The sequence below is a fragment of the Nestor notabilis genome, unplaced genomic scaffold (assembly GCF_000696875.1).
Source record: "Nestor notabilis isolate BGI_N333 unplaced genomic scaffold, ASM69687v1 scaffold14883, whole genome shotgun sequence".
In the NCBI taxonomy this organism is placed as follows: Eukaryota; Metazoa; Chordata; class Aves; order Psittaciformes; family Psittacidae; genus Nestor; species Nestor notabilis.
The window spans coordinates 922-28,086 of NW_009923526.1; the positions used below are offsets into that span (position 1 = coordinate 922).

The following is a 27,165-nucleotide window of genomic DNA, read 5'->3' on the forward strand; positions in this document are numbered from 1 at the left end:
GTAAACCCCCCCAGGTCCCTCAGCCCTTCCTCATCACACTTGTGCTCCAGGCCCTGCACCAGCTCCAGTGCCCTTCTCTGGCCCCGCTCCAGCACCTCAATGTCTCTCTTGTAGTGGGGGGCCCAGAGCTGAACACAGGATTTGAGGTGCAGCCTCACCAGTGCCCAGAACAAGTTGGTATATTGCATTGTTGATTTTCCTTCTTATTGTCCTTCTGCATTTCGCAGATGAAAGAAGATCGCTTTCGGAAGCTGTTTGCTGCCTTTGGCACACTGACTGATTGTTGCTTGAAGTTCACGAAGGAGGGCAAGTTCAGGAAATTTGGCTTCATTGGCTACAAGTCTGAAGAGGAAGCTCAGACAGCACTGAACCACTTCAACAGAAGTTTCATAGACACATCCAGAATCACAGTGAGTTGGTCTTTAAAAATATCTTCCTTTGATTCTTAAGGAAGTTTTTTATTGAAGATTTTGGTGGCCAAGAAAGCTGAAAGATTAAGTCCTCTGTAGCTGTCCTTAAGACAGCACAGCCTGATGCCAGACATCATGGCTAGAGTCTGGAGCAAGTGCTTGATTCAGATGTTCAAGCAGTAGCAGTTATTTCAGTGCTGGTTGGAACAGGAGTGTCAGATATTGAGCTGGCATAATCTGAGCTTTTGAACCTAACCCCTTTTTTTCTCAGGTCTTTCATGTGGCTGTTCTGGACAGAGAGTGATTCACAATAAACAGGAAATTTATTTGTCCGTGCCTAAATGAGCACAACAAACTGTTCCCCATGTTGAGTGGACATGTAGCTCTGTTGCCTGTTCTGCACACACCCCTCCTCAATCCTGTCAGGGTTATAAGAAGGGTTCCTGGGTGAGGCTTAGCCAGCAGTTACAGAGACAGTGTGTTGAACGTATGTTTAACTAAAGATCTCATTCTTTTCAGGTTGAGTTATGCAAGTCTTTTGGTGACCCTTCAAAACCCAAAGCGTGGAGTAAGCACTCTCAGAAGGTCCCTGCCTCTGAAAAACAGACTGAGAAACCCGTGGCAAATGCAGCTGCTGCAGGCACAAAGAAAGTGAGTTTTGTTTGTTTTCAGAGGCTCTGCTGTGTGTCAGTGACTTGGTAAAGGGAAGGGTAGCCTGGTGTGTGGAGAAAGGGATGGAGTAGCTGGAACAGTGGTGTTGGAGTCCCGGTTCTGGTATTTTCTTGCCTTGGGATCTATGTTCTCTGTACTATTAGGTTACCTGAAATTATCTTGTGTTTCTACTAAGGCTTTCTAAAAACGTTTTTGATTTTGTTTGTTTGGTTTTTTCCTAGAATAAAAAGAAGAAAGATCCAACAGAAAACTTAAAGGAGGTGAGTTGAGGTTGAACTCCAATCCATACCTTCTTGCTAGCTTCCATTAACAGCAAGAGCTGAGCAGCTCCTTTCTGTACCCTGCTTCCCATGCTGTTAATTCAGGCAAGGTGTATGATTTAACCAACTCCATGACAGTCCAACTATGGTGTAACAAACCATTATTGTAACAATTCTGATGCTGGGGACCAGTTTTTTAATGGTTAGCTCCTCCTGTGTGCCCATGCACTGTGTCCAGGACAATCCTGTTTCAAAAATGCTGGGGTTTAACCATATATGACTTTTGTCACATTTGACTTGTAAATTTTTTTCTCTTTTTAATGTTTTCGTTTCTTTTTAAAAGTACTGTCTGAACATCAAATACAGAAAAGAAACAGTAGGGCTAAGAGATTCTTCGATTCTATGATGTTGAGGAGACTTTAATCACTTTAAGTGCTCACCTTGTCAGTGTAAAGTGAACTTCCAGGAAGGGATTTTTTTTGTTACACTGCTGGAAATGAGATGATACCTTTGAATTTTCACTCACTACAAGCTCTCCCATGTCTGTCTTCACAGCTTGTCTGCTTGGTTTCTTTTTCCACAGCTGGAAGAAGATAAAACATTCCAAGAGTTCTTGGTGGTTCACCAGAAGCGGTCTCAGGTGGCCACTTGGGCTAATGACACTTTGGCAGAGGAGTCCAAGAAGGGAAAAGCAAAATCAGCAGCTGATTATCTCAACTTTGATTCAGATGAGTCTGAGGAGCTGAGTGAGGATGGGAATGAACCCTCTGAAGATGAGGAGGAAACTAAAGGTACTGAAAGGAACTGTCACCCTTTGCTAGTGTTTACTGTGGTGAATGTGAGAGCAGGATGCTGACAGGACCTGGCTCAGAGTCTTGCCTCCAAATGAAGACAGTGTAATCAGGATGGTCATTTCCCAAGCATGACACTCATTCTGTATGCTGTGAATGTATGCTTGTGTTCCCAAATTCAGGAAATGTAGTTTCTGATACTATGGGGATGGCATTTGTGCTTTCCCCTGGGGACTTAAGGCAATGTCTAGGTATGAATAACAGGGCAAACATCTGCATCTTTCCCTTAACTGCTCTTCTAGCCTGCAGCCACTTTCATCTCCAGGATTTCCAGAGCTGGATGTGGTTTCTGTTTATTTAGTAACCTTTAGCTGATGTCTCTGAACTTGTCTGGTCTGCTTTTGGTATGTATTTCTGGAAATGGGCCCTACCAGAGTTGATTGGAAGGGAGACAGTTCAATATTTTGGATCCTGAAAGGAAAACTGTATTTAGTGGAGTAGTCAGTTAACTTAAAAGACTGAGAAATCTAGCTGCTGTCTGGTGTATGTCATCTTAGAATTCAGTGTCCCTGCACCAGTCATGAATGTGGGTTTGGAGCCTTTCTCCCTCCCCACATGGTATTTCCTTAAGCTGCTCTATTGGAGCAAATGGCATTTTCCCTGCTGCTCCTCGTGTCTCTTCAGGTAACTCAAATGTAAGTGTGATGAGTTGATCTTTTCTGGAGGGGTGTTTTGGAGAAACAACTTCCTCCATCCTTTTCCCTGCAAAACTGAATGTAGCAATTGAAAAGCTTCTCTGGGGTCTGCTTGAAGTATTTAGTTAAAATTGAGACAAAATGCTTCGCTGTGGAGTTCCTCCAGCTCCTTTCTGTTGCTTTGAAAAGGCAAGTGATCCAGACTGTCAGCTGGGAAGTGCTGACATAAAATTGCTCTGCTGTTCTCAAGCCTTTCCTTCCCGTGGAACAGGTAGAGCAGAGGAATGTGGTTCTCATGGTTGTGTTGGTTCTTGGCTTTTACCTGACTGGGGAGAGAGAGTAGCAGCAGCAGCATCTGTATGCAAAACTTCTGTGGTCTCTTCTCTGACAGCAAAGAAAGGAGGCAAGAAGGCAGCTGCCAGCAAAGATCTCTCAGATATGGATTACCTGAAATCTAAAGTGGTGAAGGATTCTTCCTCCTCATCCAGTACAGAGGAAGAAACAGATAGTGAGGAGGAGGTGGAAGAGGAAAGTGAGAATGAGGGGGATTCGGGCATAGCGGAAACCATCAGCACCCACACAGATAAAAAGAGGAAGCCGCAAGCCCGACAGACACAGCAAGAGACACCAGTGGAGAAGAAGAAAAAAGGATCCACACTTGAGGTACAGCTGAATTAGACTTTTGTTTATCTAAAGCAGGAGCTTTATGGGATAGTATGTGTCTGTTAGGCATTCCAGGGGTGAACTGAAAGCTTGAAGGCTGTGGGACCACCATAGGTGCCAGGGTTTTTGCCTCATTGGGTGGGAGCCACTGAAAGAGTTTGCTGGATCTCCTCTGTAGTGCTGTTTGAATTCCTGAAGACAGAGCTTCCAAACACATGCTTCTAGAGCCCTTTCCAGAGGCTTCTTTGTTTTTCCAGTGTCCTCTCTGTCTGCAGGAAACACTGGTCTGCAGAGCTCAGTTTTTAGTGACTGGCTTTGTCTATTTCAGCCAGACTTTGCACCCTCACCTGGCACTTCCTGCCTAGGCTGATGCAGTTACAAGAATCTCTTGATGTTCTCTCCTACCCTTTCCTGTTTATTGGACAAGCCCAGCTTGTTGTGCTGTGATTTTTGTTGGTATTCACTCAGCTTTTCTTCTCTGCCCCATCCTCCTGTGCAGAACCGAGGCAGCTCAACAGAAGCCAGCATGCCATACACAGTGAAACTGCGTGGTGCTCCCTTGAACATGACTGAGGCAAGCTTTGTTACTGAGCTGGGGGGTGGAGGCTCAAGGGTGTTCTCAGGGTGTTCCTCAGCACAATCTTTGCAGAGGCTTCTCTGCAAAACAGCTCCATAGTCTTCATTTATGGAGCTGTTTTGAGGGTTGGAAGTGTGACTGGGGAAGCTTTGTGCAGAGAATTGTATGTTGCATGTGGTGTTTTTTATGGTACATATATAAAAACAGAGACTGAAACCTGCTATATCTGAGAACTTACTTAAACAATTACAATTCTTCCTGCAGCAAAAGATTCGTGACTTCTTCTTGCCTCTGAAGCCAGTGGCAATCCGGATAGGAAAAACCACGCAGGGGAAGAATACAGGTAATGTGGAAGAGGAGGAATGGATCTGTGAGTTAGGACCTCTCAATCACACCTCTGCTCTTCCCATGTGCAATTCCAAATCACTGACTCCTGTCCTGATTCTTACAGACCTTTCTATAACTTTGCATCTCTCCTGCCCTAGTTGCTGTCCATAGGATGCCATGGGCAGAGTAATGTTGGCTGTGCTCCCTTAGGAGTAGCAGCAGGAGCCTTTTCCTTTGATCTGCCTCTGGAACTTTCCTAAACATCCCAAACCATGGCAAGGAAAGGCCTCTTCCTCTGGAATAGCTGCTGTATCAGTTGCAGAGCAGTATTTAGCTAAGGTGGGTCTCCAGACAGCTTGTGGCTACTGTGGGGAGCCAGTCCTCAGAGCAACAAGGGACACTGCTATATGCTGCTTTCCTTTCATAGCCTAACAGTGGCTGTGCCTTTTAGCTGTTCTTGGAGATACTTGTAAAAGCCTACTTCAGCTGTTAAATCAGGCTTCTTTGGTTTGCATGAGAGAATAAGCTTTGAAAAGGCAGCCTTCTAGTCTAACATGGCCGTTTTCAGGCTGGCTTGAAACTGACTGCTTTATCTGTAGGAATCTATATTAAAGAAAGCCCAATTCACCCTTAATTAGCCAATTAGTGGTTGTGTGTTCCCCACGTGATGCTCAGTTGAACCTTTCCTTCCTCCAAGGTTACATCTTTGTTGACTTGAAGAGTGAAGCAGAAGTGCGAAGGGCCTTGAAGCGAAAAGAATACATAGGTAAGGGCTGTTTGTTCCTTCTTCTTGTGGCTGATGTTGATGGCAGGGTGCTCAGCTGCTGAAGTGTTCACTGCAGAAGCATCTCCTCTTCTTTTATTCCAGGCAGATGGTGGGGGTGGTTTCCTCTGCTCAGCTGACATGGGATAAACCAAGTGCTGTGTCAGGAGCAGGCAAGCGAGTGAGCTCTGCATGTTGCTCTTTGGCCCTTGGTTTTTGTCATGTGCTTGAAGTGTATCTTGGTGTAATAATGATGCTGTTTAAATCTGGTTGGGATAGTGCAGGGGATTTGTACAAGCAATTCTGTAAGCTTGGGTTTGAAACCTGCTCTTGGCTTAGCTCTTAGTGGAACGACTTAAATAGTAGCAGCAAAAATTCTGTGCAGAATGGGAATATCTCCTTGGAAGCATGTAGACTAGGTTGACACAGGGAAAGGCTGGAGCTCTCTGGAAGGAAAAGAGACTGTGGAGTTGTCGAGCAAATGTGATCCTGGGTTTTATGAAAACTGCTTTCTTGCAGCCCCTGCACTCCTGTTTTAAAACCATAGAATGGTTTGGGTTGGAAGGGACATTAAGATCATCCAGTTCCAACCCCCTGCCATGGGCAGGGACGCCTCACACTGGACAAGGTTGCTTCAAGCTGCGTACAACTTGGCCTTGAACACTGCCAGGGATGAAGCATTTACCACTTCCTTGGGTAACCTGTTCCAGTGCCTCACCACCCTAAGTCAGGCAGCATTCTGCTCAAAGCTTGTGGAATTGGAATTGCTTGTGTCACTGCTGTAAGCAGAGGCTCTTTACGCATTGATACTGGTTGCCCATTGCCTTGGGAAGCAGCTAATGTGCCTCTGTGTATGTTTGTGGATCAGGTGGACGATGCATTGAGGTGCTCCGATGCAGGAATACCCCAAAAGAAACTGTTACAGCAAAACCTGATAACCAGCCATGGCAAAGAAGGAAGAGAGACGATGAGGAAGAAGAGGACTTGTCTGAATCAGGGAGACTCTTTGTGAGAAATCTTCCCTTTACTTGCAATGAGGAGGATTTGGAGAAGATCTTTTCCAAGTATGGTAAGTATTTACTGCAGGACTGGGATGTGCAGGGCCACATCTTTCCTTCATGTACATGGAGGTTTTCTTGCTGTGTCCAGCACCTCTTGAATATAGACCAATCTCATCATCTTTACTGCCTGGGGTAGTAGTGTGTGGCTGCTTGGCTTGGAAACTGGTGCTGGCTCCATGGTTCGTTCCTCAAAGCACATATTGGTGTGTTTGTCCTCACCCCTCTTGTCACTGGTACAACAGTAAAAGCTCTTGCCAGTCAGGGTAGGCTCTGAGGCCTAGTGGGATGGGGAGGAGGAGAAGAAAGGAGAAGATAACCCAAAGCATCTGCTGCATGAAATACTCATCACACAGGAGATTTCTAGATCATGGAGGCAAGAGGTTGTCAAACGTGAATTTGTGTGTATCTCATGTCAGCTGGAAGCTTAAAACTTCCCTTTTCTAGCTCAAAATTAAAGAAAATTAAGTTTATCTTGGCATGGGGTGGTGGAGAGAGGATTAGGTTGTGGAAATCTTTGTTGCTGACTGGAGGTAAAAGCAGCTGCTTGGAGCTTGCCTGGTTTATGTGGCATGTCAAAGGCCTGTGAGCTGCCACATAGAATCACAGAATGGTTTGGGTTGGAAGGGACCTTAAGATCACCCAGTTCCAACCCCCTGCCATAGGCAGGGCCTCCTCACACAAAAGAAGGGTGCTCCACGCCTGTGTCCAACCTGGCCTTGAACACTGCCAGGGATGGGGCAGCCACAGCTTCTCTGGGCACCCTGTGCCAGCGCCTCAGCACCCTCACAGGGAAGAGCTTCTTCCTTATACCCAACCTGAACTTCGCCTGTTTCAGTTTGAACCCATCACCCCTTGTCCTACCACTACAGTCCCTGATGAAAAGTCTCTCTCCAGCATCCTTGTAGCTCCCTTCAGACACTGGAAGCTTCAGACACTGGCAGCTGCTCTGAGGTCTCCATGCAGCTTCTCTGCTCTTAAGCTGAACAGCCCCAACTTTCTCAGCCTGTCTTCACATGGTGCACAACTGGATTTTGGACTGCTTTTGCTGGACCTGCCTTATTAGTCTGCAGCCAGCAGCTCCTTATCCAAGCTGGTTGCTTGCTGCACACCTTCCAAAGCTACTCTGCCCTCCCTGCTCCTCTTCTCCCCAGGAGGTGCCAATTCAGAGCATGTGGTGGCTGTGCAAGGGCATGTGTCACAGTAATGCCTTTATTTTTGCAGGACCCCTCTCAGAAATCCATTTCCCTATAGACAGACTGACCAAGAAACCCAAAGGCTTTGCTTTCATCACCTATATGATTCCTGAGCATGCAGTGAAGGCCTATGCAGAAATGGATGGGCAAGTGTTCCAGGTACGGTGACTGATGGTTTTGATGGTGAGAATGTGTGTTAGTAACGTGGACAAGTGTTTGCTTCTGTGCTTTGCTGAACAGACTGAGTCTCTTCTGCCTTGCTGTATGGGAACATGGTTGCTTTTGGTGGAGTAACTGGGTTTGAACAGCCTTAAAGGTGCCAGGATCTGAACTAGAGATGGAGAAGGAGATCTGAGTCTCCATCTCTCACATTGTGCGGCTACTCTGACTTGCAGTAATGTCTCATTTGGGAAGGAAGGTTCCACCTTGCCTGCTTGACTAGGAAAAGTGCTAGAAAATTTCCTCCACTCTGCTTAGTTCATGAACTTCTGTGGGTTATTTCAGAGCTGCTGGACCTCTTCTTCCTTTCTTCTAGGGTAGAATGATGCATCTTTTACCATCCACCATCAGAAAGGAAAAACTCGAAGATGTAGATGCAGAAGAGTCTTCCTCCTACAAAAAGCAGAAAGAAGCAAAGGACAAAGCCAACAGTGCCAGGTACAGAGATGTCTTGTCATGGGCAAGGCAACACAGCCTGCCAGATTCCCAAGTGGCACGAATGCATCTGAGGTGTTTGCAGGAGCTATATAGATTACCAAAGTCAATAAAGCGTTTTGCTTTATCTCCCACCTACTTGATTCCTCTGTCCAAGTAGCTCTAGTAGTTCAGAAATGAAGAAATGTGGTTTTGAATGGCTTTATGTATGAGGTTATTTCTCTGGTGTCTTGTAGAAGTTGGTCTGATACCAATTTAGGGTAGTGGTTTCAGATCAGTTGGGGCTTTCCCATATATTGGACCACCTGTATTTCTAAAACTCACAGGAGCTTTGTCTTTCTATAGGACAAATGAGATTGAAAGAAGCGGCTGATACTTTCTAACTACCTTCTTTCCCTCTAACTCTTCACCCTGGGTGCTAATGGTGGCATTCAAAGCATTGAACAGAGTGGAAGAAGGGGCTGAACCTGACTCTTCTTTCTCTTTCCAGCTCTCACAACTGGAACACGTTGTTTGTGGGGACAAATGCCGTGGCTGATGCCATTGCTCAGAAGTACAGTGCTTCCAAAAGCCAAGTGCTGGATCATGTGAGTCGGGTTATTGATGGGAGATAACTTTCCCATGTTCCTGCATGCCCAGGGCCTTCCTGGTCTTTCTGTGCAGCAAAAGCCTGTGTGCATCAACAAGCACCATGCAGGCTGAGAGATCAGTGATGCTGTAGCTTCTCTGTGGGATCTGAGCCTAAAAATTCCTTTGCCACTGGAAGACATGACACTCCCAGCCCTCCTTCCCACTCTGCTTTTCTGTGGCTGAGTTTTGCATTTCTGCATAACCAGAAGCTGATGGGAATTTACATCCTAAAGCTCAGATTCTTCTTGGAAATTTGATTTTACCCTGGGAGCCGTTCTGACTCCCAACAGCAAAACTCCAAGCAGTTTCAGAGGAGCTGGAGCACTTGACCTTCAAGCTCTCTGCAAAATTCCCTTTGCTTCTGAGAGCAGCAGGAGCAGCAGATGATGTGACGTTCTTTCCTGCAGGAGAGTAAAGACAGCGTGGCAGTGAGGGTTGCTCTGGGAGAAACTGAGCTGGTCCAGGAGATTCGCCGGTTCCTCATTGAAAACGGAGTCAGCCTGGATTCCTTCAGCCAGGTGAGATGCTCAGCTGGAGGCAGTGATGTGGACTTACCTCTTATACAGTGGTCTAGTCCTCTCTTTGAAATTATGCATTAAATCCTCAGTATCTCAGAGGACTGAACTCTTACATGGGTTGGTAAATGTTCGTTGAATCGTAGAACACCAGGTTGGAAGTGACCTCAAGGATCATCTGGTCCAACCTTTATTCTCTGTTGATTTGAAAGTCCAACTGCCCTCAGGATGGTTGAAATACATAGTACGATGGCTTATAGTATGATGATCAGCCTGCTTTGGCAGAGAAGGAACCCGTGTCCATACCAGGGTTCATCTGGAGCTGAACCCTCGAAACATGAGCATTTGTGGAACAGGGAGGTTGTACTGGGGTGTGGATCTTAGAGGACATGTTCTAAATGGCTGTTGGCCCTCTTGGGCCCTGGAAGGGGATGATGTGGAGTGAGAACAATGTGTTGGATCTGAAATCTTCATTTAGTAAGATACTGGGGTTTGCTGCTTAAATCCCATCTCCTCTTTCTTCCCCCATGAACGTGGCAGGCCGCTGGTGAGCGCAGTAAGAGAGTGATCCTGGTGAAGAACCTCCCAGCTGGCACGAGTGTGGTGGAGCTGGAGGATGTCTTCGGCAAACACGGCAGCCTGGGCCGGGTGCTGCTGCCAGAAGGAGGAATCACAGCCATTGTGGAGTTCCTTGAGCCAACTGAGGCCAAGCAAGCATTCACCAAGCTGGCCTACTCCAAGGTGAGCGTGGCGAGGGGCAGTGGACAGCAGGGGTCTTGGCTGGTTGTGAAGCTGCACAATAGAGTGCTTCCTGCAAATGTGAGGGACAGAGGACTTTTGAGAGGAGTTATCCCAGTGCCACTGCTGTTACCATCTATCCCTTGGATTTAGGGAGATGCTCAGAGCATCTTTATGCAGCAGTGGCTGAGTAGGGCTCTCAGCCTTCAAAAGATGGCTGGAGGAGGGGGCTGTGACATCTAGAAAAGGCTTGGTGGCCTGACACGGGTTTGGTTTACCTTTCACAATACAAGAGTGTGGTACATGGTAAGCTGGGGTCCTCTGTAGGCTGGAAGCAGATTCTCCTTTGGTAAAAGAGAGTTTAACCAGCTGAAAAAGTTGAGCTTTTCCCCTGCTATATTTCATTACAGAGTGAGAAGGAAATAAGAGCAGAGCTTTTTCTACAGGTCTTGCCCTCCACTCTTAATTTCTCTTCTGTGTTCTCTTCACAGTTTCATTCTGTACCATTGTACCTGGAATGGGCTCCAATGGGTGTCTTCTTCAGCCCAGCCCCTCCAAAAAAAACCCTTGAGGCTCCAGAAAAGGAGAGCAAAGCAAGGCTGCTGCCTGGTAAGAACTTTGGCTTTGGAACAGAGGTATCTGGTTGTTTTTTGTGTAAAGCAGCAGTGCTGATATTCCTGCCCCTCTGGGGATGGAACCAGCTGCACATGGAAGGCTGGAGCCAGGGAGAGGTGGGGGATCACTTTATCTCCCTGTAACTGAGACTTTCACCTGGAGATGAAAGGTTTGAAGTGCAGGAGCTCCTGGAAGGCTGCTTGGGACTGATAATGGTCTTTGCTGCCAGCCTCTGGGTCTGGGAGGAGATTTTGCCAGCCACAGATGGAGGCACATCTTCATCCCAGTGCTGTCTCACTGAATCTGTTCCCTTTTCTTCCCTCAAACCAATCTCCTTCAGAGGCAATGGATTTTTTCCTGTGCCTTGTTGGCAAATATCCTACCAGCTTGGAGCATGGAGGGTTGGACCACCCACTAAAAAGGCTTGGGCTGCATGGTGCTGGGCAACCGGATGGAGCAGCGAGGGAAAGTCGGCTGGGGATGCTTTGGGATGGAGCTGGGGGGTTCCTGTGTCCATAGTTTGGCCCTTCTGAGCATAGACAGCATCCATTGGCTGTGCTGTAGGGGATGAAGCTGCTCTAAAGTGATGTAGCAAGGAAAGGAGTTGATGAGTTGGTGGATGAGAGAGAGCTTGTTTGTGTGTATAGTCTGATGTCTAATAAGGGCTTAGTCCCTCTGCAGCCTCTGCTTGAGCATGGGGTCCAACAGATCTCTCCCCTTCCTCCCAGGGAAGAGCTTCTGCCTCAGAGCTCATCTCAATCTCCCCTCTGGCAGGTCAAAGCCATTGCCCTTGTCCTGTCCCTCCAGGCCCTTGTCCAAAGCCCCTCTCCAGGTTTCCTGTAGCCCCTTTAGGCACTGGAGCTGCTTTAAGGTGTCCCCTGCAGGAGCCTTCTCTTCTCCAGCTGACCCAGCCCAGCTCTCTCAGCCTGGCTCCAGAGCAGAGCTGCTCCAGTCCTCTGTGTGTTGAGCTTGCTTCAGTCTATGTCCACCTGCAAAGAGCCAACAGAGAAGTGGCCTGTTCCTGCTGGAGTAGTAACTGTTAGCTGGGGCAGTGGACAAGCTTTGTTACATCTTACAAAGTTGGATTTATTCTTTGTGTTTCAGATGAAGCTGTAAAGGGCTCAGAGGAAACAGCAGCACAGGAAGAAGAAGAGGAAGAAAAGGAGGAGGAGGAAGAAGAAAGCATTCCTGGGTGTACCTTGTTCATCAAGAACCTGAACTTTGCCACCACAGAAGACACACTGAAGGAGGTGAGCCATGAGCAAGGAGAAGGGGCTGGGTTTTGCTTAGCAGAGTCCACTTGATGGAGTGGAAGGGGTTGAGTGTGTGTTGGGGGCCAGGCTGAGATGCCTAATGGAGTAAAGCCTTTACTCCATGGGCTAGAAGAAAAGGCTTTACTCTGCTGCAGAAGGCAAGGGGCAAGCTGTTCTCCACCTGGTGTGCTGAGGATAAAGTATTTGTAAGAGTTAAATTGTGGCCAGTTAAATTGTGACCTCATGGGAGATGAAAGAGCACTGGATTATACTGGGACCCTCTGCTTTGGGATTTCAGGTGCCAGTTAAGATTAATTTATCTGAACCCCTTTGGCTGGGGTTTAATTCCACCTTGGGACAGGTGGAGGCAGTAGGAAATCTTCTAAGACTCTTTATTTTCCATGCTTTCTGTAATGCTTCTCCTTGGGACAAGCACTTTAAGCAGCTGTGATACTGCTTTGTGTGTGGAGGTGATAAATAAATAGATGGTGTTTTCAGTGAGATGTGCTTTTCATCTAAGCTTCTACCACCACTGAGCTGTCTGTGCTGCTTTACCTCAGTTGCGAGAGGTAGCGTTTTGAAAGCCATGTGGGATGGTAATAGGAAAATAGGGAAAAGCAACTGGTGATTCTTGTCTCTGCCACTTTTTGTAGCCATCTAAAATGCCACATTTCATGGCCCAAGAATGCTCCTGCAATGTCAGCCTGGACCCGTGCTCCTCTACCTTGTGGTACTATGGAGAAAGTCTGGTCCAGTTGGATCTGGGACCAAATGTAAATGTGCAGAGAAGGACTGGGGCTTGTCCCTCTTCTTTTTCTGCCTCTGGCTGTGGTTTTGCAAGGGAGTCAACCAGACGGTTTGCAGCCCCTACTCCCCTCCAGCCCCTCCTGCATGTCTTTGGAAAGAGCTGTGTTCTAGGGACATCACAGCAATCACCCACCCCTAAGGTCTCAACCTGACTGAGGGCTTCTTATAACCCGTAACATCCCTCGAGCACCATCCCGGATCTCTGCACTGTTTCAGAGTGGTGGAAGATTCCTGGGAATGCGTCTATTGATTTCTTCACAAGTCTGTGTGTGGGGATGTATTTGTCCAGAAATAGTGGTATAAGAAAGGACCCAGCTGCACTGAGTGCTTATCAGGTGTGTGCATAGGGGGGAGGTGGGCCTGGCTCTGGAAGAGGGCCACATTGTCACTCGAGTTGCAAGCCTGTGACAAAGGGAACTGAATCACGTGTCCCAATTCCTTGCAGACATTCTCCAAAGTGGGAGCTGTGAAGAGCTGCACGATATCCAAGAAGAAAGACAAAGCAGGTACTCTAGATGCTGCTGTTCAGTTCCTTCCCTCGGCTGGTTGCTGAGGGCTCAGGTGTGGTGTTGCTTTAGCATTCAGCTGGCTGAGCGTTTGTGTTCTCGTTGGTGAAATCCTTAGTGTTTCTAGAAGTGTGGCTGTTGAAATGGCTGAAAGCAGCAACCACAAATACCTTGGGGTTTGGCCTAGGAGGTTAAGCTGAATTGTGGGATTTGTGGAGACGTGGCCTTCTCTTGAGATCTTGAGATAGAGAAGCCAACTCCTTCAGAATCACACAAGAAAGCAGGATGCAAGTTGAAAGGAACCAGTGCCCCACAGTGATTAAATATGTGCTCAGGATGCTTTATCCTCAGGTAGCAGTGGGATCTTCAAGGATGCCTGGCTGAGTACTGTGCTGAGTGGGCTTCCTTTGCCTTCTGCCTGCCAGCAGGCTGTGGTGACAACTGGTTATGCCTGTTGCATTGACAGTGCTTGTTTTCTGGGCTGTTGGACAGGATAGAGTTTACTTCAGGCAAGCACTGGCTAGATGGACTATGTCTTCCTTCTTTTTAGGCTAGGAAGTTGCACAGCTTTATAGGATTTTTGCCTTAACAGGGCTCTGCTTCCATGGGATACCCTACATGGGATACAAAGCAATCCTCTTCTTACTGTGGGGCCATCTCTACAGTCTCCTACAACTGAGGTTTTGAAGTTGGAAACTGGGTGTTACGTATATGCCTGGGGATCTTTCCTCACCCTCAGCCTTACTTATGGGTCTTGTACTAGCCAGTGTGTTCCTCAGAATCGTGGTGTGACCATAGGTGCTGCAAACCTTTGCTGTGCAGGGAGGTGGAATCAAGATCTCCTCCTTTGGCATGGAACTAGCAGCTGCCCACCCAGTTTCTAGAAGTGCTCAGGCCTTTGTGCCTTAAGTGAAATACAGAGCTTGCACCTTGTGATGATGGGAACTACAGCACGTGATGGTCCCAACTGAAAGGATGCTTGGCTCCCAGCAGTGGTCAGTAACTGACTGCTTGTCAAGTGTTGGCCCAAAAGAATTTCTGAAGGAGTCACAGGTTAGAAGTGTCTCCTCTGGGAGAACCAAACTGCAACTGCACATCACTAGCTGGCAACAGAAGTCACAGCTGGTTCTGGGTAGTTGGCAAGGTTTCCAAGCAAAGGTTTCATTTCAGTCATGAGGAACAAGTCTGAGGACAAGTCAGTAAGGAAGGGGTGCTCATGAGGAGCATCGGAGTCAGGGCATGGGCAGGTTGGCCCTTTGCATGGGGTATTAATTTCTATCCCCCTCCAGGTTTGGCAACCAGTGTTTGCTCCTGATTTGCTTTTAAATCTTCTGCTTAGTATCACTGTTTCCTGCTACCTTCATGACTCCCCTTTCTCTTCTGACAGGCACTTTGCTTTCAATGGGCTTTGGATTTGTGGAGTACAAGAAGCCAGAGAGTGCCCAGAAAGCCCTGCGCCAGCTCCAGGTAAGCTTAAGCATTATCAAGTCTGGATTTCTTTCCAGAGATTGGTAGGCAAAGGCTTGGATGAACTGGGAAGTTCAAAATGCAGCCGAGGATGTTCGTGCTATGGGTTACATTGTGCAGATGGTGAAGTCTCTAACATGGGCCAGGTTTGTGAGGGAAGAGAGTACGTAAAGGACAGTTTAGGGTCTTATAGCTTCCTGCCTTCTCCATCACACACATCACAGGGCTTGGCTGCACTCTGGAGGAATAAATCATTCTCTCTGCTAGTAGAGAAAATCCAAGGGTTTGGTCCACACTGTCTGGGCGGTGCAGGTGGGACAGCTGGAGTGGTGCCTTTCTAGGTAGTTGTGAGGGAATTACTCTGTGTAATCTATGTATGTTCTTTGGGCACGACCCGTGAGTCCCACCTTCAGCAGGTGGTCATGTCACATTCCACAGCCTAAGTAGTCTTGGGGTAGATGTGTGTTCTCCATTCTTGTGAAAGGCAGAATCCTGGGCAAGAGAGAAAGCAAGGAAAATGGGTGTTTTGTGGATGGGATAGGCAGCAGGGTTCTGTCAGGGGATGATTAGGCAAGAGGCTGCTTGTTCTCAGTGCAGGAAGCAAGAAACAGAAGACTTCCTTGCTGTATTGCCTACTGGTGGCCAGCAAGACATCCTTGGCTCTTTCCAGAACAAATAAGACAGTCCTTGTCTTGAAGAGTTCACAGTATAGAGGTAGAGGAAGCCACAACCCAAAGCCTTGAAGTGACACCTTTGTCAGTTTCGTGGCAGAGCTGAGGTTGATAGACAGCTAGATCAGGGATGTTGGCTGCTGCTTCAGTCAGTCAAGCTGTCTCCACCTCCTATCAAAGCCTTGCCTTGCATGAGTGGTGTTCAACAGAGAACTATTTGGCAGGAGAAGGGGAGGGATGTATGGGGAAGAGCAGGATGTGAAATGCTGTGCTGGCAGCTTGGAAGACTTTGATTTGAATTTATTTATTGAATTTATTTTCTTGAATTCATCTATTCATGTTTCTGTTCTTTGTTTTAACTTCTAGGGCTGCTCTGTAGATGGCCATAAGCTGGAAGTGAAAATCTCAGAGAGAGCTGTCAGGTAAAGCTTATGTCTCACCTCTGTAACATGGTTACACTTAAGCTGCAGTAATGCTTGGCAGGTTCTTCCCTTCTTACCTAGAATCTCTGCATCACAAGGGATGGGAGCAGCAGTGCTCTGACTGCTGAACACATCAGCCTTTGTTGTGATCTACTCACTCTAGTCAGTCTTGCTTGAAAAGCAAAAAGAAATGATAAATAGCTGGTAGAAAGGTGTTCACTCACTAAATAACATATTTCCAGTTAAAATCATGAAGCAGCATGCAGGGACCCCCAAAAATGAGCCCAAAATGAGAACCAGGCACTGGAGTTTTCTTCCACGCTCAAGGAAAAGGCTTTTCTAAAGCTTCTGCTTAGACAGTTCAGTCAGCATTGCAAAATCAAGTGATAGCCTGAGTTGCAGTGGGTTTAAAGAGTTCTTGAAGGCAAATATTCTCTGGGTAATGAAATCTTTTACCCTCGTTCGTGAGTGAGAACAGGATCTTAAGAACAATATTCCACTGCTGACTGATCAAATCAAGACAAATAAAGTTGGTTTCTTGCTTGAAAAGAAACCTAGATTCAACTTCTTTTGTTGGAGCAGTTGGGTGCAAAGGAGATGGTTACTTGTAGATGTACCTCTCCAAGTAGGAGATTGAGTCCTGCTTCCAAACTGGAAGGGTTCCAACACGAGCAGGGTTTCCTTCCTAGTTTTTATTCAGGATGGAATTTTCAAAGTGCAAAGTTGAAAATTAATCCAGATGTTTGAAGGTGAATGTAAGCACCTAAAACCTGTCCTATAGACACTTCGGGAACTGCACTAGAGGAGGTATCTCTTGAATGTCAAAATGTGTTTGAAAACCTGGTCCCTGGGGACCAGAAGCAGCCTGGTAACTCCCTGTCTGCACTTTATATTCAAGTCTTTAATAAACCATTTTCATCCACTTTGATTTCTACAATCCTTCGAGTGGGTATCCAGCCTACGGTGTGGAATGCTTTGCTTAATGAAATAAGCTGCTATGTTTTGTAGTAGGTAAATTCTTGTCCATATGCAATACAATTCTGAAGTTAAAAACTAGTAATTATTAAATATTTCATTTGCTATTTTTGAAGCCAGAAAGGAAAAGAAACAGAATGAGCTTACACTGAGCTATTAAAAAAATGTATATCAAATAGTACATCCTCCCTAGAATTGAATGGGCAAGATTTGATGTCAAAGTAGATGGCAAATGGGAGTCCAGGGTAACCTCAACAGTGCTGTCTAATCTCAACTAAGGTTGCAATCAGCAAGCTGGAAGCTTTGATCTTCAGATGTAGGATTTAAATCAATTCATTCCTTCTCGGTGTACTGTGTGGCATTTCTGTTGTCACCAGTAAGATGCCAGTGAGGATGCTGATGTGTACTGGCTCATTTTCTGTGTTCCTGCTGTTGAAGGAGCCAGCATGCAATGCTGTGCAGTCATCCTCATTTGCTCTTTCTGGTGCCTCCCCAGGCCTGCTGTGAAATCCTCCCGAAAGAAGCAAACTGTCAAGAAGCAGAAGACTTCCAAGATCTTGGTCCGAAACATCCCATTCCAGGCCACCATCAGGGAAATCAGGGAACTCTTCAGGTAGGGAAGTGCTTTCTGTTGGGTCTGTGCAGTCTGATTTTCATTCAAGATCTTGCTGTTGGATTGTAGAGGTTATGAGGTTTCTTTGTGGAAGTAAAGAAGCCTTTTACTGAATGTAAATGCAAATGGCCTGGCAGGTTATACCAGTATAGAAACTCTGCTGATGAGACAGAGCTCACATAAGCCAGTGTTTTGGCTGGAGCCACTGTCAGTTGTCACTTGCTTTCCTTTTCATGGGGGTTTCACTGCCTGTGCCTTACATAGTTGGTGGGGTGTTGCCCTGTGGTTGGCAGCCCTGTGTCTGTAAGGAGGTGGGACTGCACTGCCTCTAATACCCTCACCAGCAAGGAATACCTTGTCAGCTGTGAGACCTGCCTGGGATAGTGCTGGGTGTTGAACGGGGATTTTGGGATCCCAGCCTGCCTCCTCTGTGTGCTGGCTGATGGCTGTTCTCTTTGTACCCTCAGCCTTTTGTGCAGTGATTCATCAAGCCTTGTAACGCATCCTGGAAAAGAGGTGAACTGTGTAATATACAGCATACAGCATCTTTTCTGTTCCCAGGATGAGAATCTTCTGCTCATTGACCCAGGCCATGGTCCCTACTCTACTGTTGGCTTGTGCAAGGAATTTGGGGGAATTGGTGTCCAGCTCTGCCTGTGAGTTTTCTCATCTGGAAAACAAGGGTGATAGCTCACATCTGCAGGACACAGTGAAGTACTGGGTTAGGCTTTCTGTGTTGCTTTGTCTAGGCAGAAGGCAGGGGCTTTGGTTTGGTCAGGCTGTGTCATTTCTTTCCAAAGGGAATGCACTGTGGAATTGCTTATCCCTTTGAAACCTCCTCAGACCATGCAGTGGAAACTGCCCTGTGGGGACCTGCAGGGCAGTGATTTGTTCATTGTGAGGGAAACTATGCGCTTCCCTAGTATGTCAGTTCTACCTACTTTATTAACCTGTGATGTTCTCCTGGCTTGACCATAGGTAAGGACAGTGGATCCTATGTGGCTGGTAGGCTGTTTCCAAGGTATAATATGTCAAGGAATGCTGTATGTTGTGTTGCTGTTTCGGGATAGGCTCTGGGGATTTAACTGAACGCTGACTGTGATTTGGCTCTTGGACCTGTGTTGCTGGAAGGGTGATGGTAGGCACAATGTAGAAGATGTGTTTGTGCACACAGAAGATATTGCTTGTACTGTGCAACCCTGTGAGGCCCTACTGTAACAGGGCAAAACCTCTGGACTTCCAAGTCACTCTGCTGAGTTTCTTAGCAGTGGGGTACTGCTAATTCAAAACCCAACACTGTGTGGCTGCAGACATGATCTTCATGAAGCTGGAGCAAGCAAACCCAAGGGGATCTGTTTGCCTTCTGGGGCCCTGGGTTAAGTTCAAGGAGCTGGGAGTCTTGTGTATAGCATGAGGACAGACAAGCCCAGCAGACTGGGGGGGGTTGTATGTTTTTTTTCCCTCCTGGTCTGTCTAGCACCTCAGTGCAGTGGAGCGGAGGGGGAGAGGAGCAGTCTGATGAATATTGCAAAAAACATGCAGCTTCAAGCCGCAAGTGCTGTTGACAGTGCTCCCAGTGACACGTGAGCATCCATTTTACTTACCTGGTATATTCAGAGATGGGAGGTTTTATCCTCAAAACAAAAGCCATCAGCTTGGTAGGGACACACACACACAAAATCCTCCCTCTCCACCCCTTCCATCTGTCTTTCCCTTCAGAGCAGTTAAAACCAGGCATGACGGAGCGCTATGAAACACTTCATCCTCCTGGATTGCTTTTTTGGGGTGGTTTTAAATCAGATGCCTTTGCTCTGGAGCTCTTCCTGCATTTAGGTACTTGTCTTATTTCTGTTTGGTTAGTTAGTTGGAATTATGAACAAGTTCACAATTGGCAGCAGGGCTGCAGGGGGCACTCTTAGCCTGCCCAGGAAAGGTTGGCTGGGGACCACAGCCAGCCTAGGGACAGCAAGAGACAACAAGGGACAGCCAGCCTGGGGCCCGCCAGGCCACACTGCTGGGCATCACCATGTAGAGTGACAGCCCTGGCCCATGGAGGTGAGAGGCTTTGCAGAGTGAGCATCTCTCCTCTATTGTTTCACATGCTCAAAAGCCACTTTCCAGCCCTGCAGCTGATGTCTCCCAGCCTGCTTCCTTCTGCTTTTGCTTTTCTCAATTGCCTGGGCAAGAGAAAGATTAATACATAAATATATGTACACACATTCTCTATATGTGTGTATATATTACCCAGACAAGTACATCTCTTATGGAAATATATGGTTTTATATATATATATATGTTATAGAATCATAGAATGGTTTGAGTTGGAAAGGACCTTAAGATCATCTAGTTCCAACCCCCCTTTTTTTATATATTTTATATATACATGTGTGTGTATATATATTTCCCCAAACAAATATTTCCATGTTTTAAGCTTTGCAAAGGAGCTATGTCTTCCTTTTTTAAATGGACCCACTGTAGGTGTTAATGACACTGGAACAGCAAAACAAGGGAGTTGGGTGTTTGGAACAGTGAATTTTAAAGGTTGTTTAGCCTTCAAAATCAGCACTGGCAGCTCGGGAAATCCTGCCCTGGCTTTATGCTTTTTAGTATCATTATTATATTATTTAGTATCATTGTGTATGGATCCATCACTCAGTACTCAGACTTGCCCTGCCCCATCATTTGTGTTCTTAGTGCAGCTGAAGGTCGACCATGGTCCTTCCTTGCTCTTCCCCTTCCCCAGCTGCTTTGAGTGATCCTGGAAACCATGGGAAAGGCTCTGCACCATCCTTCAGGCTGGACCTCGCTGTGGTTTGGAAGTGGTTGGTGGCACATGTGCTTCCCATTGCATGATCTCTCTGCATCATGAGCACCAGAAGGTTTGAGGAGCTGCATTCCCCAGCAATTTCCTCCTGTCCATCCCCAGCAGTGAGGTGGATTCCTGGGAGGAAGGAGGCCAGGCAATCCCTTGGGAAAGATCTATGAGTAGGTGTAAAACTCAAACTGAGTTTTCCCCAAGCTCATAGTTAGCAGGAGGTTCAAAGCAAATGTATTTCTTCACATTTCTCCTCCCTGTGAGGGTGGTGAGGTGCTGGCAGTGTTTAAGGCAAGGTTGGACAGGGCTTGGAGCAACCTGGTCTAGTGGAAGGTGTCCCTGCCCGTGGTAGGGGATTGGAACTGGATGAGCTTTAAGGTCCCTTCAACCTCAACCATTCCATCATCCTTTTAATTTTGAAGTTGGGCCATATCTAGTTTAATTCTTGGGCTGGACAAAGGTGATTCTTCTCTGTTTCTGTATGGGAGTCATGGATGCTCTGGTTAACAGCTGAAGTCTTCTGCCTCCAAAACGAACGTCTTGTTGCAGGGCTCCATGAGCCTTAGGTGCTGCCCACCTTCCACAGCAGACCCAATGGCTTTGCTGGGGTGTGGGACACTGGTGCTGAGCGTGTCCTGTCATCTTCTGCTGGAGGTTTTGGTCTCTCTGGCACCATCAAGGCATTTTTAATTTCATTCTTTTGAGACCCAGCAAGTGTTATTTTCTTTAGAGGGAGAAATGCTTTTCAATTATAGGGGCTGCCTATAATACATAGGTGTGAAGATTTAGCTTTTGTGGGTGTGTTCTCTTTTTTTTCATCCCCCAATTTTTGTTCTTTATTACATTCTCCTCTTTTTTACTACCTGGAAATACTACAAAAGATAAATGGTCCTTAGTTCTTTCCCAAAGAGCCATAGGTAGGGGAGGAGAGACAAAGGGACTGATATCCCATGAAGGCTGCTAATTCTTGCACCCAAATTGGGGGGCTTTTATGGCAGGACTTTCTCTCAAAAGGAACTCCAGATGTGGCAAGCTGAATTGGAGCTTTCTGAAAGGCCACATTTTCACAGATTGGAGCTCTAGCAATTGCTGAAAATTAGGCTCCTTTAAAATCTATCCCATTAGATCCATGCAGGAAGTTCCAATTAACTGTTTGTTTCAGAGCATCCTCTTCCATCCTTCTTCCCCCTATCTACACCATGAATATTAAAAATAAGGTTGTTTTTCAGTTGGCTTAAAATGTTTCCAGGAGATGTATGTTTTCTTGTCCCCAAAGGGGGAACGATTAGGTGTAGAAAAAGACTTCATAAAAGATTCTTACCCAATCAAATATAACCTGAGGGATAGATACTGGTGAGAGTCTGCCTGGAGTATGACATAACTGATGCTTGTACCACCAAAGGATGTGGTTATTAGAGTTGCATCTCAAGTACCATGTTTTGGGGATGACGTTGCCTCTTTGCTTTGCAAAATGTATTTGAAAACTTATTGTTGGGGTTGTATCTGTAAATTATCCTAATATTGCAATAACCAACACTTCCAGCCCTCCCCTGCTGACTTGTTGCAGTAGACAGTAACCCAGCTGTGTGGTGGCCTCAGAGCAGCCTTCCAGTATCTGAAGGGGGACTACAAGGATGCTGGAGAGGGACTCTTCATCGGGGACTGTAGCAATAGGACAAGGGTTAACGGGTTTAAACTTAAACAGAGGAAGTTCAGGTCAGATATAAGGGAGAATTTCTTTACTGTGAGAGTGGTGAGGCACTGGAACAGGCTGCCCAGAGAAGTGGTAAATGCTCCATCCCTGGCAGTGTTCAAGGCCAGGCTGGACAGAGCCTTGGGCGACATGGTCTAGTGGAAGGGATCCTTGTCTATGGCAGGAGGTTGGAACTGGATGATCTTAAGATCCTTTCCAACCTAAACCATTCTATGAGTCTGTGAAAGTTCAGAGTCACATCAGGAGCCAGCACCACAAGTGTGGAAGGTGGGTTATTGTCCATCTGACCATCCCTTATCTCTCACCTATAGGAACTGCAACCAAACACCTTGCATTAAGCTGTTAAATCACAAAAATTAGTATCTCTTGAGAGACTGGACTTTGGTTTGACTACAGAAGCTGGCAGAAAAAGCAACTGAAAGCTATGCCAGAGCACAGAACAGGTTATCGGGTGCGTTTATCTTCGTATTCTGACTTTCCTATAACGAAAGCAATGCTGCTTCTTGCAAAGACCTTCAGGGATGGGTGTCTCTTTTAATTTTAACTCCTTTGCTGACTGTTTTCTCCCTCTTGACAAAGACATGGCATTTATTACATCTGGCAAAACAAGTGCCAGGCACTGATTAGGAGAAAACAGATCTATTCCCTCTGATAGAGGGTAAAAGTGAAGACAGGCTGTGGGACAAGACTTTGGAGTCATGTCTCTTCTAGGAGAAGAAAAATCTCTGAGGAGACAGACAGTGGATAAACTGGCAGAGAGCTATATTTTTTTTAAAGGGAGTCTTTATGAAGTTAATTTTATAAGATGATGCCTTCCACTTCTTCTGACCTATTGTAATAAAGTGGAGTTATCAGAATGGGCTTTTCATTTCCCATTATAAAGGACACGGTGGTATAATGAATCCGTCTGCCAGGCTTGCTTGCTGTTCACACCTTTCTTCCAGTAATGGAGTCTACATGACTGAAGACAATTTCTCCTTCCCAGAGTAACATTGCCCTGTTGAAGCTGTGGAAATCTTTGCTACTGAAGGGCAAGGGGGGCGGGGGGGGGAAACTTAGTCCCTTCATAAACATGTGAGTTAAACAGGTACTGGGCAGTATTAATTAGAATATCCAGTGCAAACAGCCCTGGGATGCACAGTGCTGTAAGCATTGATTGCTGAGCAGACTGATGTCATCCAAGTGGTGCTTTTGCTTCTAAACCCCTAGATGTTATGCTAGAAATGTTTCAGAATCCATTGCTGCTTCCTCTTAGCTCCTGAAAGTTTTTCTCTTTTCTCTACTGTCCTGTCCTCCTGCAGTTAGATGGCCTGTGAATGCTGGGGAGCTGCAGAAGTCCCAATGAGCATCTCCTCATGGTGTAAGGGTCTGCTGGGGCTGCACAACTGCAGCTGGAGGAGATGGAGTTGCTGGGGAGAAGCCTCAGGAGCTGCTGAGCATATGCTGGAGGTCTGGTCTGGAGGTGGTGGGACAGGCTTAGTGATTCCCTCTTGCTTGGTCCTGCTGCCGTCCTGCTGCATCGGCAGCTCTGTCCTAGGTCAGATGTCTCCTCCTGGTTGAATCACTTGCTTAGCTCCTTGCTGGGGGTGATGTCCCCTGGTGTGTCGTGCACCCTCCTGTGAAAAGCCAAAGTGCAGATCTTTCTCCTCTGTTCAACAACTGGAAACTCCTCCAGCACCCTGCAGAGTCTAGGTAAGGGCATGTGCATTGCAAACACGATTCATAGGATCATAGGACTATATTGATTCATAGGACTATAAAACTTCCTATTTATTATGCTCTCAGCCCTTTACAACCAAACCAAATTAAATTGACATCCATAAAATATTAAGAATATTATTTGAGGGGTAGGGGAAGACAGGGCAGGGTTGTAGATGTGCAGGCATTGCACATCTGGGCTATAGAATCATAGAATCATAGAATAGTTAGGGTTGGAAAGGACCTTAAGATCATCTAGTTCCAACCCCCCTGCCATGAGCAGGGACACCACACACTAAACTAAGTCGCCCAAGGCTCTGTCCAGCCTGGCCTTAAACGCCTCCAGGGTTGGAGCATTCACAACGTCCTTGGGCAACCTATTCCAGTGCCTCACCACCCTCACTGTGAAGAACTTCTTCCTTATATCTGATCTAAACTTCCCCTGTTTAAGTTTAAAGCCATTACCCCTTGTCCTACCACTAGAGTCCCTAATGAAGAGTCCCTCCCCAGCATCCTTGTAGGCCCCCTTCAGATACTGGAAGGCTGCTATAAGGTCTCCTTATCCTTCTCTTTTCCAGGCTGAACAGCCCCACCTTTCTCAGCCTGTCTTCATACGGGAGGTGCTCCAGTCCTCTTATCGTCCTCGTGGCCTCCTCTGGACTTGCTCCAACAGCTCCATGTCCTTTTTATGTTGAGGACACCAGAACTGTACACAACACTCCAAGTGAGGTCTCACAAGAGCAGAGTAGAGGGGCAGGATCACCTCCTTTGACCTGCTGGTCATGCTTCTTTTGATATATAGCACACTGGGCTGTAGTACTGATGGGAAGACGTGGAGCAGATCATCAACCCTTCCTCGTGGTAGAAACCACTGCTGGGTTCATGCCCTGTTCATCTGGGTTAGGTCCATGAACAGATTAAACTGCATTTTTGAGTCAGTTTATCATGATGGTCCAACTGTGAGTCTGCAGCTAGATCCAGTCTGAAGGACTCGGAGAAGAAGGTGGCTGTTTAAGTGATAAGCAAAGCTCACCAGCTAAATGTCTCTTGTCCTAACTGTGTGTTGTTACTGGTTTAAAGCTAATAAGTTTCATTCCTTGCTCGGAGGAATATCTCTGTATTCACTGATGAAGGACCCTTGTCTCCAGGAGGCTGGTTCTCCCCAGGGAAGAGCCTTTTGGCCTTTCACAGTGTGGTGCCTGTGGTCCAGCAAACTGAGTTCTTGGTTGATGTGCAGTCAGTCAAATGAACCAAATCCTGTAGTGGAGTAATCTGCAGCTGAGAGGAGAAAGGCTGATCCAGCCTGGATGCCTTGATGGATTCTTTGCTCATGTTACCAAGGCAGGTTTTGATCACTCTTCCCAGAGTAACGTGTTTGCAAGCCTGTGCATGAAGAGGAAGCCCAAAAATGAGTGTTGTACAAGTGGACGGATCCCAGGGAAGCAGCTAGCATCAGTGGGCACTCTGCACCCAGCACTGTGTCAGTGTTGGATCCCAGCTTTCTGGCTTCCCTGTGGATTGAGATGTTGGTGCCAATACATGGAAGGACTGTGGAGTGTGTACTTTGCCGAGGCATGCTTTCAGGTGTAAACCTGTCAAAAACAGTTTTAGGATCAAGAACTGGAACACATCTCATTGCACATTTGAGCATGGACAGCACTAATGGTGCCTGTGAGTTTGGTTTGGTGTTGAGTGGGGTCCCCCATAGTGTGTTCTCCAGGAAACAGATGGCTGGTTTCAAAAAGTGACCTCTCCTTTTTTGAGATCTCCAAAGCCATTCCCAGCTCCTGCTCAAGGCTGCTGAGATCCCTCAGCTCACAGGCACTTGATGGTGATGCTAGTTTGCATTGGAGCCCATAGGTCTGTGTATGGGCTCTGGTGGCTTCAGTTTATGGGTGGATTCCTATGCCAAGAGCACTTTTGCCCTGTTCTGGTTTATCCCTAGGGATAACAATGTCTGGTTCCCATTTCAAAGCTGACTTCCTGGTGCAGACCCATGCCCAGAGCTCTGCAAGGCTGCATGCACTGGTATAGAAGCATCAGTGAGCTGGTTGAAGGCCACATCCTCAGGAGATGTAAAGGCGAGCAGCTTCCGATGATGCCAGCAGATGCTGTGGAGCTTTGCGTTCCTGCTGGATTTCAGCTTTCTCATTGGAATGCCAGGTCTGTGCTTTGGGTTGCCGAGTGTCTGAGGAGGAGCGTGTCTGGCATGGGAGGCTATGGGGTGCTGCTCTGGAGTGAAGCTTTATCCTGGTGCAGCTCTGCCCCTCTCATCTGCCTGCCCACATGATCTGAAGATGGAGATTCCTTACTTGTCACATTTCCCCTTCCTTCCAGCACCCCTGGAATGTGTCATAGAATCATAGAATGGTTTGGGTTGGAAAGGACCTTAAGATCATCCAGTTCCAACCCCCTGCGATGGGCAGAGATGCCTCACACTGGACTGTGTCACCCAAGGTGTCCTCCCTGCAGCCTTCCAGCAGGCTCAGGGCTGGTCTTTGCAGCAAGTCCTGTGTGTTGTGTTGGGCTGCTGTGGTCTCCTCATCGCATAACCTGGCTCTCCTCCTGCCCTTGTTCTCTGTTATCACCTCATTTCTCTCCTTTGCTGGGGGCTGTTGGAAGATTTAAGTCTTTCCCCTTAGGCTGGACCTCTGGACCACCCCATCCTGTGCCTTTTGGATTGTGTGTGACCTTGTTCTTCTGCACCCCAGGTGCCTCCTCACAGCCCGGCTTAGTGCAAGGAATTTACTAATCCTTGTGTGCTCCTGTGCCCAGACTGCAGGTGCTCAGGAGCGATGACAAGGGGGAATGGCTTCAAGATGAAAGAGGGGAGATTTAGACTAGATGATAGGAGGAAGTTCTTCCCTGTGAGGGGGCTGAGGCACTGGCACAGGGTGCCCAGAGAAGCTGTGGCTGCCCCGTCCATGGCAGTGTTCAAGGCCACGTTGGACACAGGGGCTTGGAGCAACCTGCTCTCATGGATGGTGTCTCTGCCCATGGCAGGGGGCAGAAACTGGAGGAGCTTTAAGGTCCCTTCCAACCCAGATCAGTCTGGGATTCTGTGTAATGCAGGTGCTTTTCTGAGCAGCAGGTATGTGCACCAGCCTTGTGAGCTGGGAGCTGCAGATGACAATACAGGGATCTGCTGGCTTATTTCTCTTACAATCTCAAAAAGCATAAATTAAACTATTGGGTTTTTCAGTCCTTTTCCTTCTGTACTGGAAACCCAAACACAGCAATGTTGGGTTGATATTCAGAGACCAGAAAAGTAACTGGCCACTTTAATTTGCCTATCCAAATGAGCCATGGGGTGGGGAAGAGTGAAATAGGTTTTCGGTGCTGGTTTTCCAGTTTGAATCATAAAGGTGTTTAACATAGATAAGGAAGTGTTTAACTCTGACTTATCTTGACAGAATTGCTTTAAAAGGTGGATCTTCCCAAGAGCAGGAAGATTTTTCAGTCCATCTCTTTCAAATATTCATTGAAATACTTGATTTTTTTCTATTTCCCTCCCTTTTCTGCACTCCACATACTCCATACCCACAGGTCCCCTTTTCTGCTCACCCAAAACCTCTGCTGAGGGGTTTTTGGCTGCCTGCTTTTGCTTAGTCCAGTTGTCCAGTGCACACAAAGGGAGTTTCTAGGCTGAAACTCCTGCTG

At 46.9% G+C, this 27,165-nt stretch overlaps 1 protein-coding gene across 1 annotated transcript in view; it reads left to right on the top strand.

Annotated features, from left to right (window-relative positions):
• The first annotated feature begins 227 nt into the window (after positions 1 to 227).
• The window catches only part of RBM19 (RNA binding motif protein 19), a 58,075-nt gene continuing 31,137 nt past the window's right edge, over positions 228 to 27,165 (top strand). Inside the window, exons 1-21 of the mRNA XM_010012188.1 lie at positions 228 to 410; positions 930 to 1,061; positions 1,304 to 1,342; positions 1,926 to 2,133; positions 3,220 to 3,491; positions 3,991 to 4,065; positions 4,333 to 4,411; positions 5,093 to 5,161; positions 6,027 to 6,227; positions 7,441 to 7,571; positions 7,948 to 8,069; positions 8,557 to 8,653; positions 9,104 to 9,214; positions 9,752 to 9,952; positions 10,441 to 10,558; positions 10,829 to 10,834; positions 11,669 to 11,814; positions 13,070 to 13,130; positions 14,518 to 14,597; positions 15,635 to 15,690; positions 17,162 to 17,278. Coding sequence (XP_010010490.1) covers positions 228 to 410; positions 930 to 1,061; positions 1,304 to 1,342; positions 1,926 to 2,133; positions 3,220 to 3,491; positions 3,991 to 4,065; positions 4,333 to 4,411; positions 5,093 to 5,161; positions 6,027 to 6,227; positions 7,441 to 7,571; positions 7,948 to 8,069; positions 8,557 to 8,653; positions 9,104 to 9,214; positions 9,752 to 9,952; positions 10,441 to 10,558; positions 10,829 to 10,834; positions 11,669 to 11,814; positions 13,070 to 13,130; positions 14,518 to 14,597; positions 15,635 to 15,690; positions 17,162 to 17,278 — 2,504 coding nt within the window. The remainder of the gene's footprint in view (positions 411 to 929; positions 1,062 to 1,303; positions 1,343 to 1,925; positions 2,134 to 3,219; positions 3,492 to 3,990; positions 4,066 to 4,332; positions 4,412 to 5,092; positions 5,162 to 6,026; positions 6,228 to 7,440; positions 7,572 to 7,947; positions 8,070 to 8,556; positions 8,654 to 9,103; positions 9,215 to 9,751; positions 9,953 to 10,440; positions 10,559 to 10,828; positions 10,835 to 11,668; positions 11,815 to 13,069; positions 13,131 to 14,517; positions 14,598 to 15,634; positions 15,691 to 17,161; positions 17,279 to 27,165) is intronic.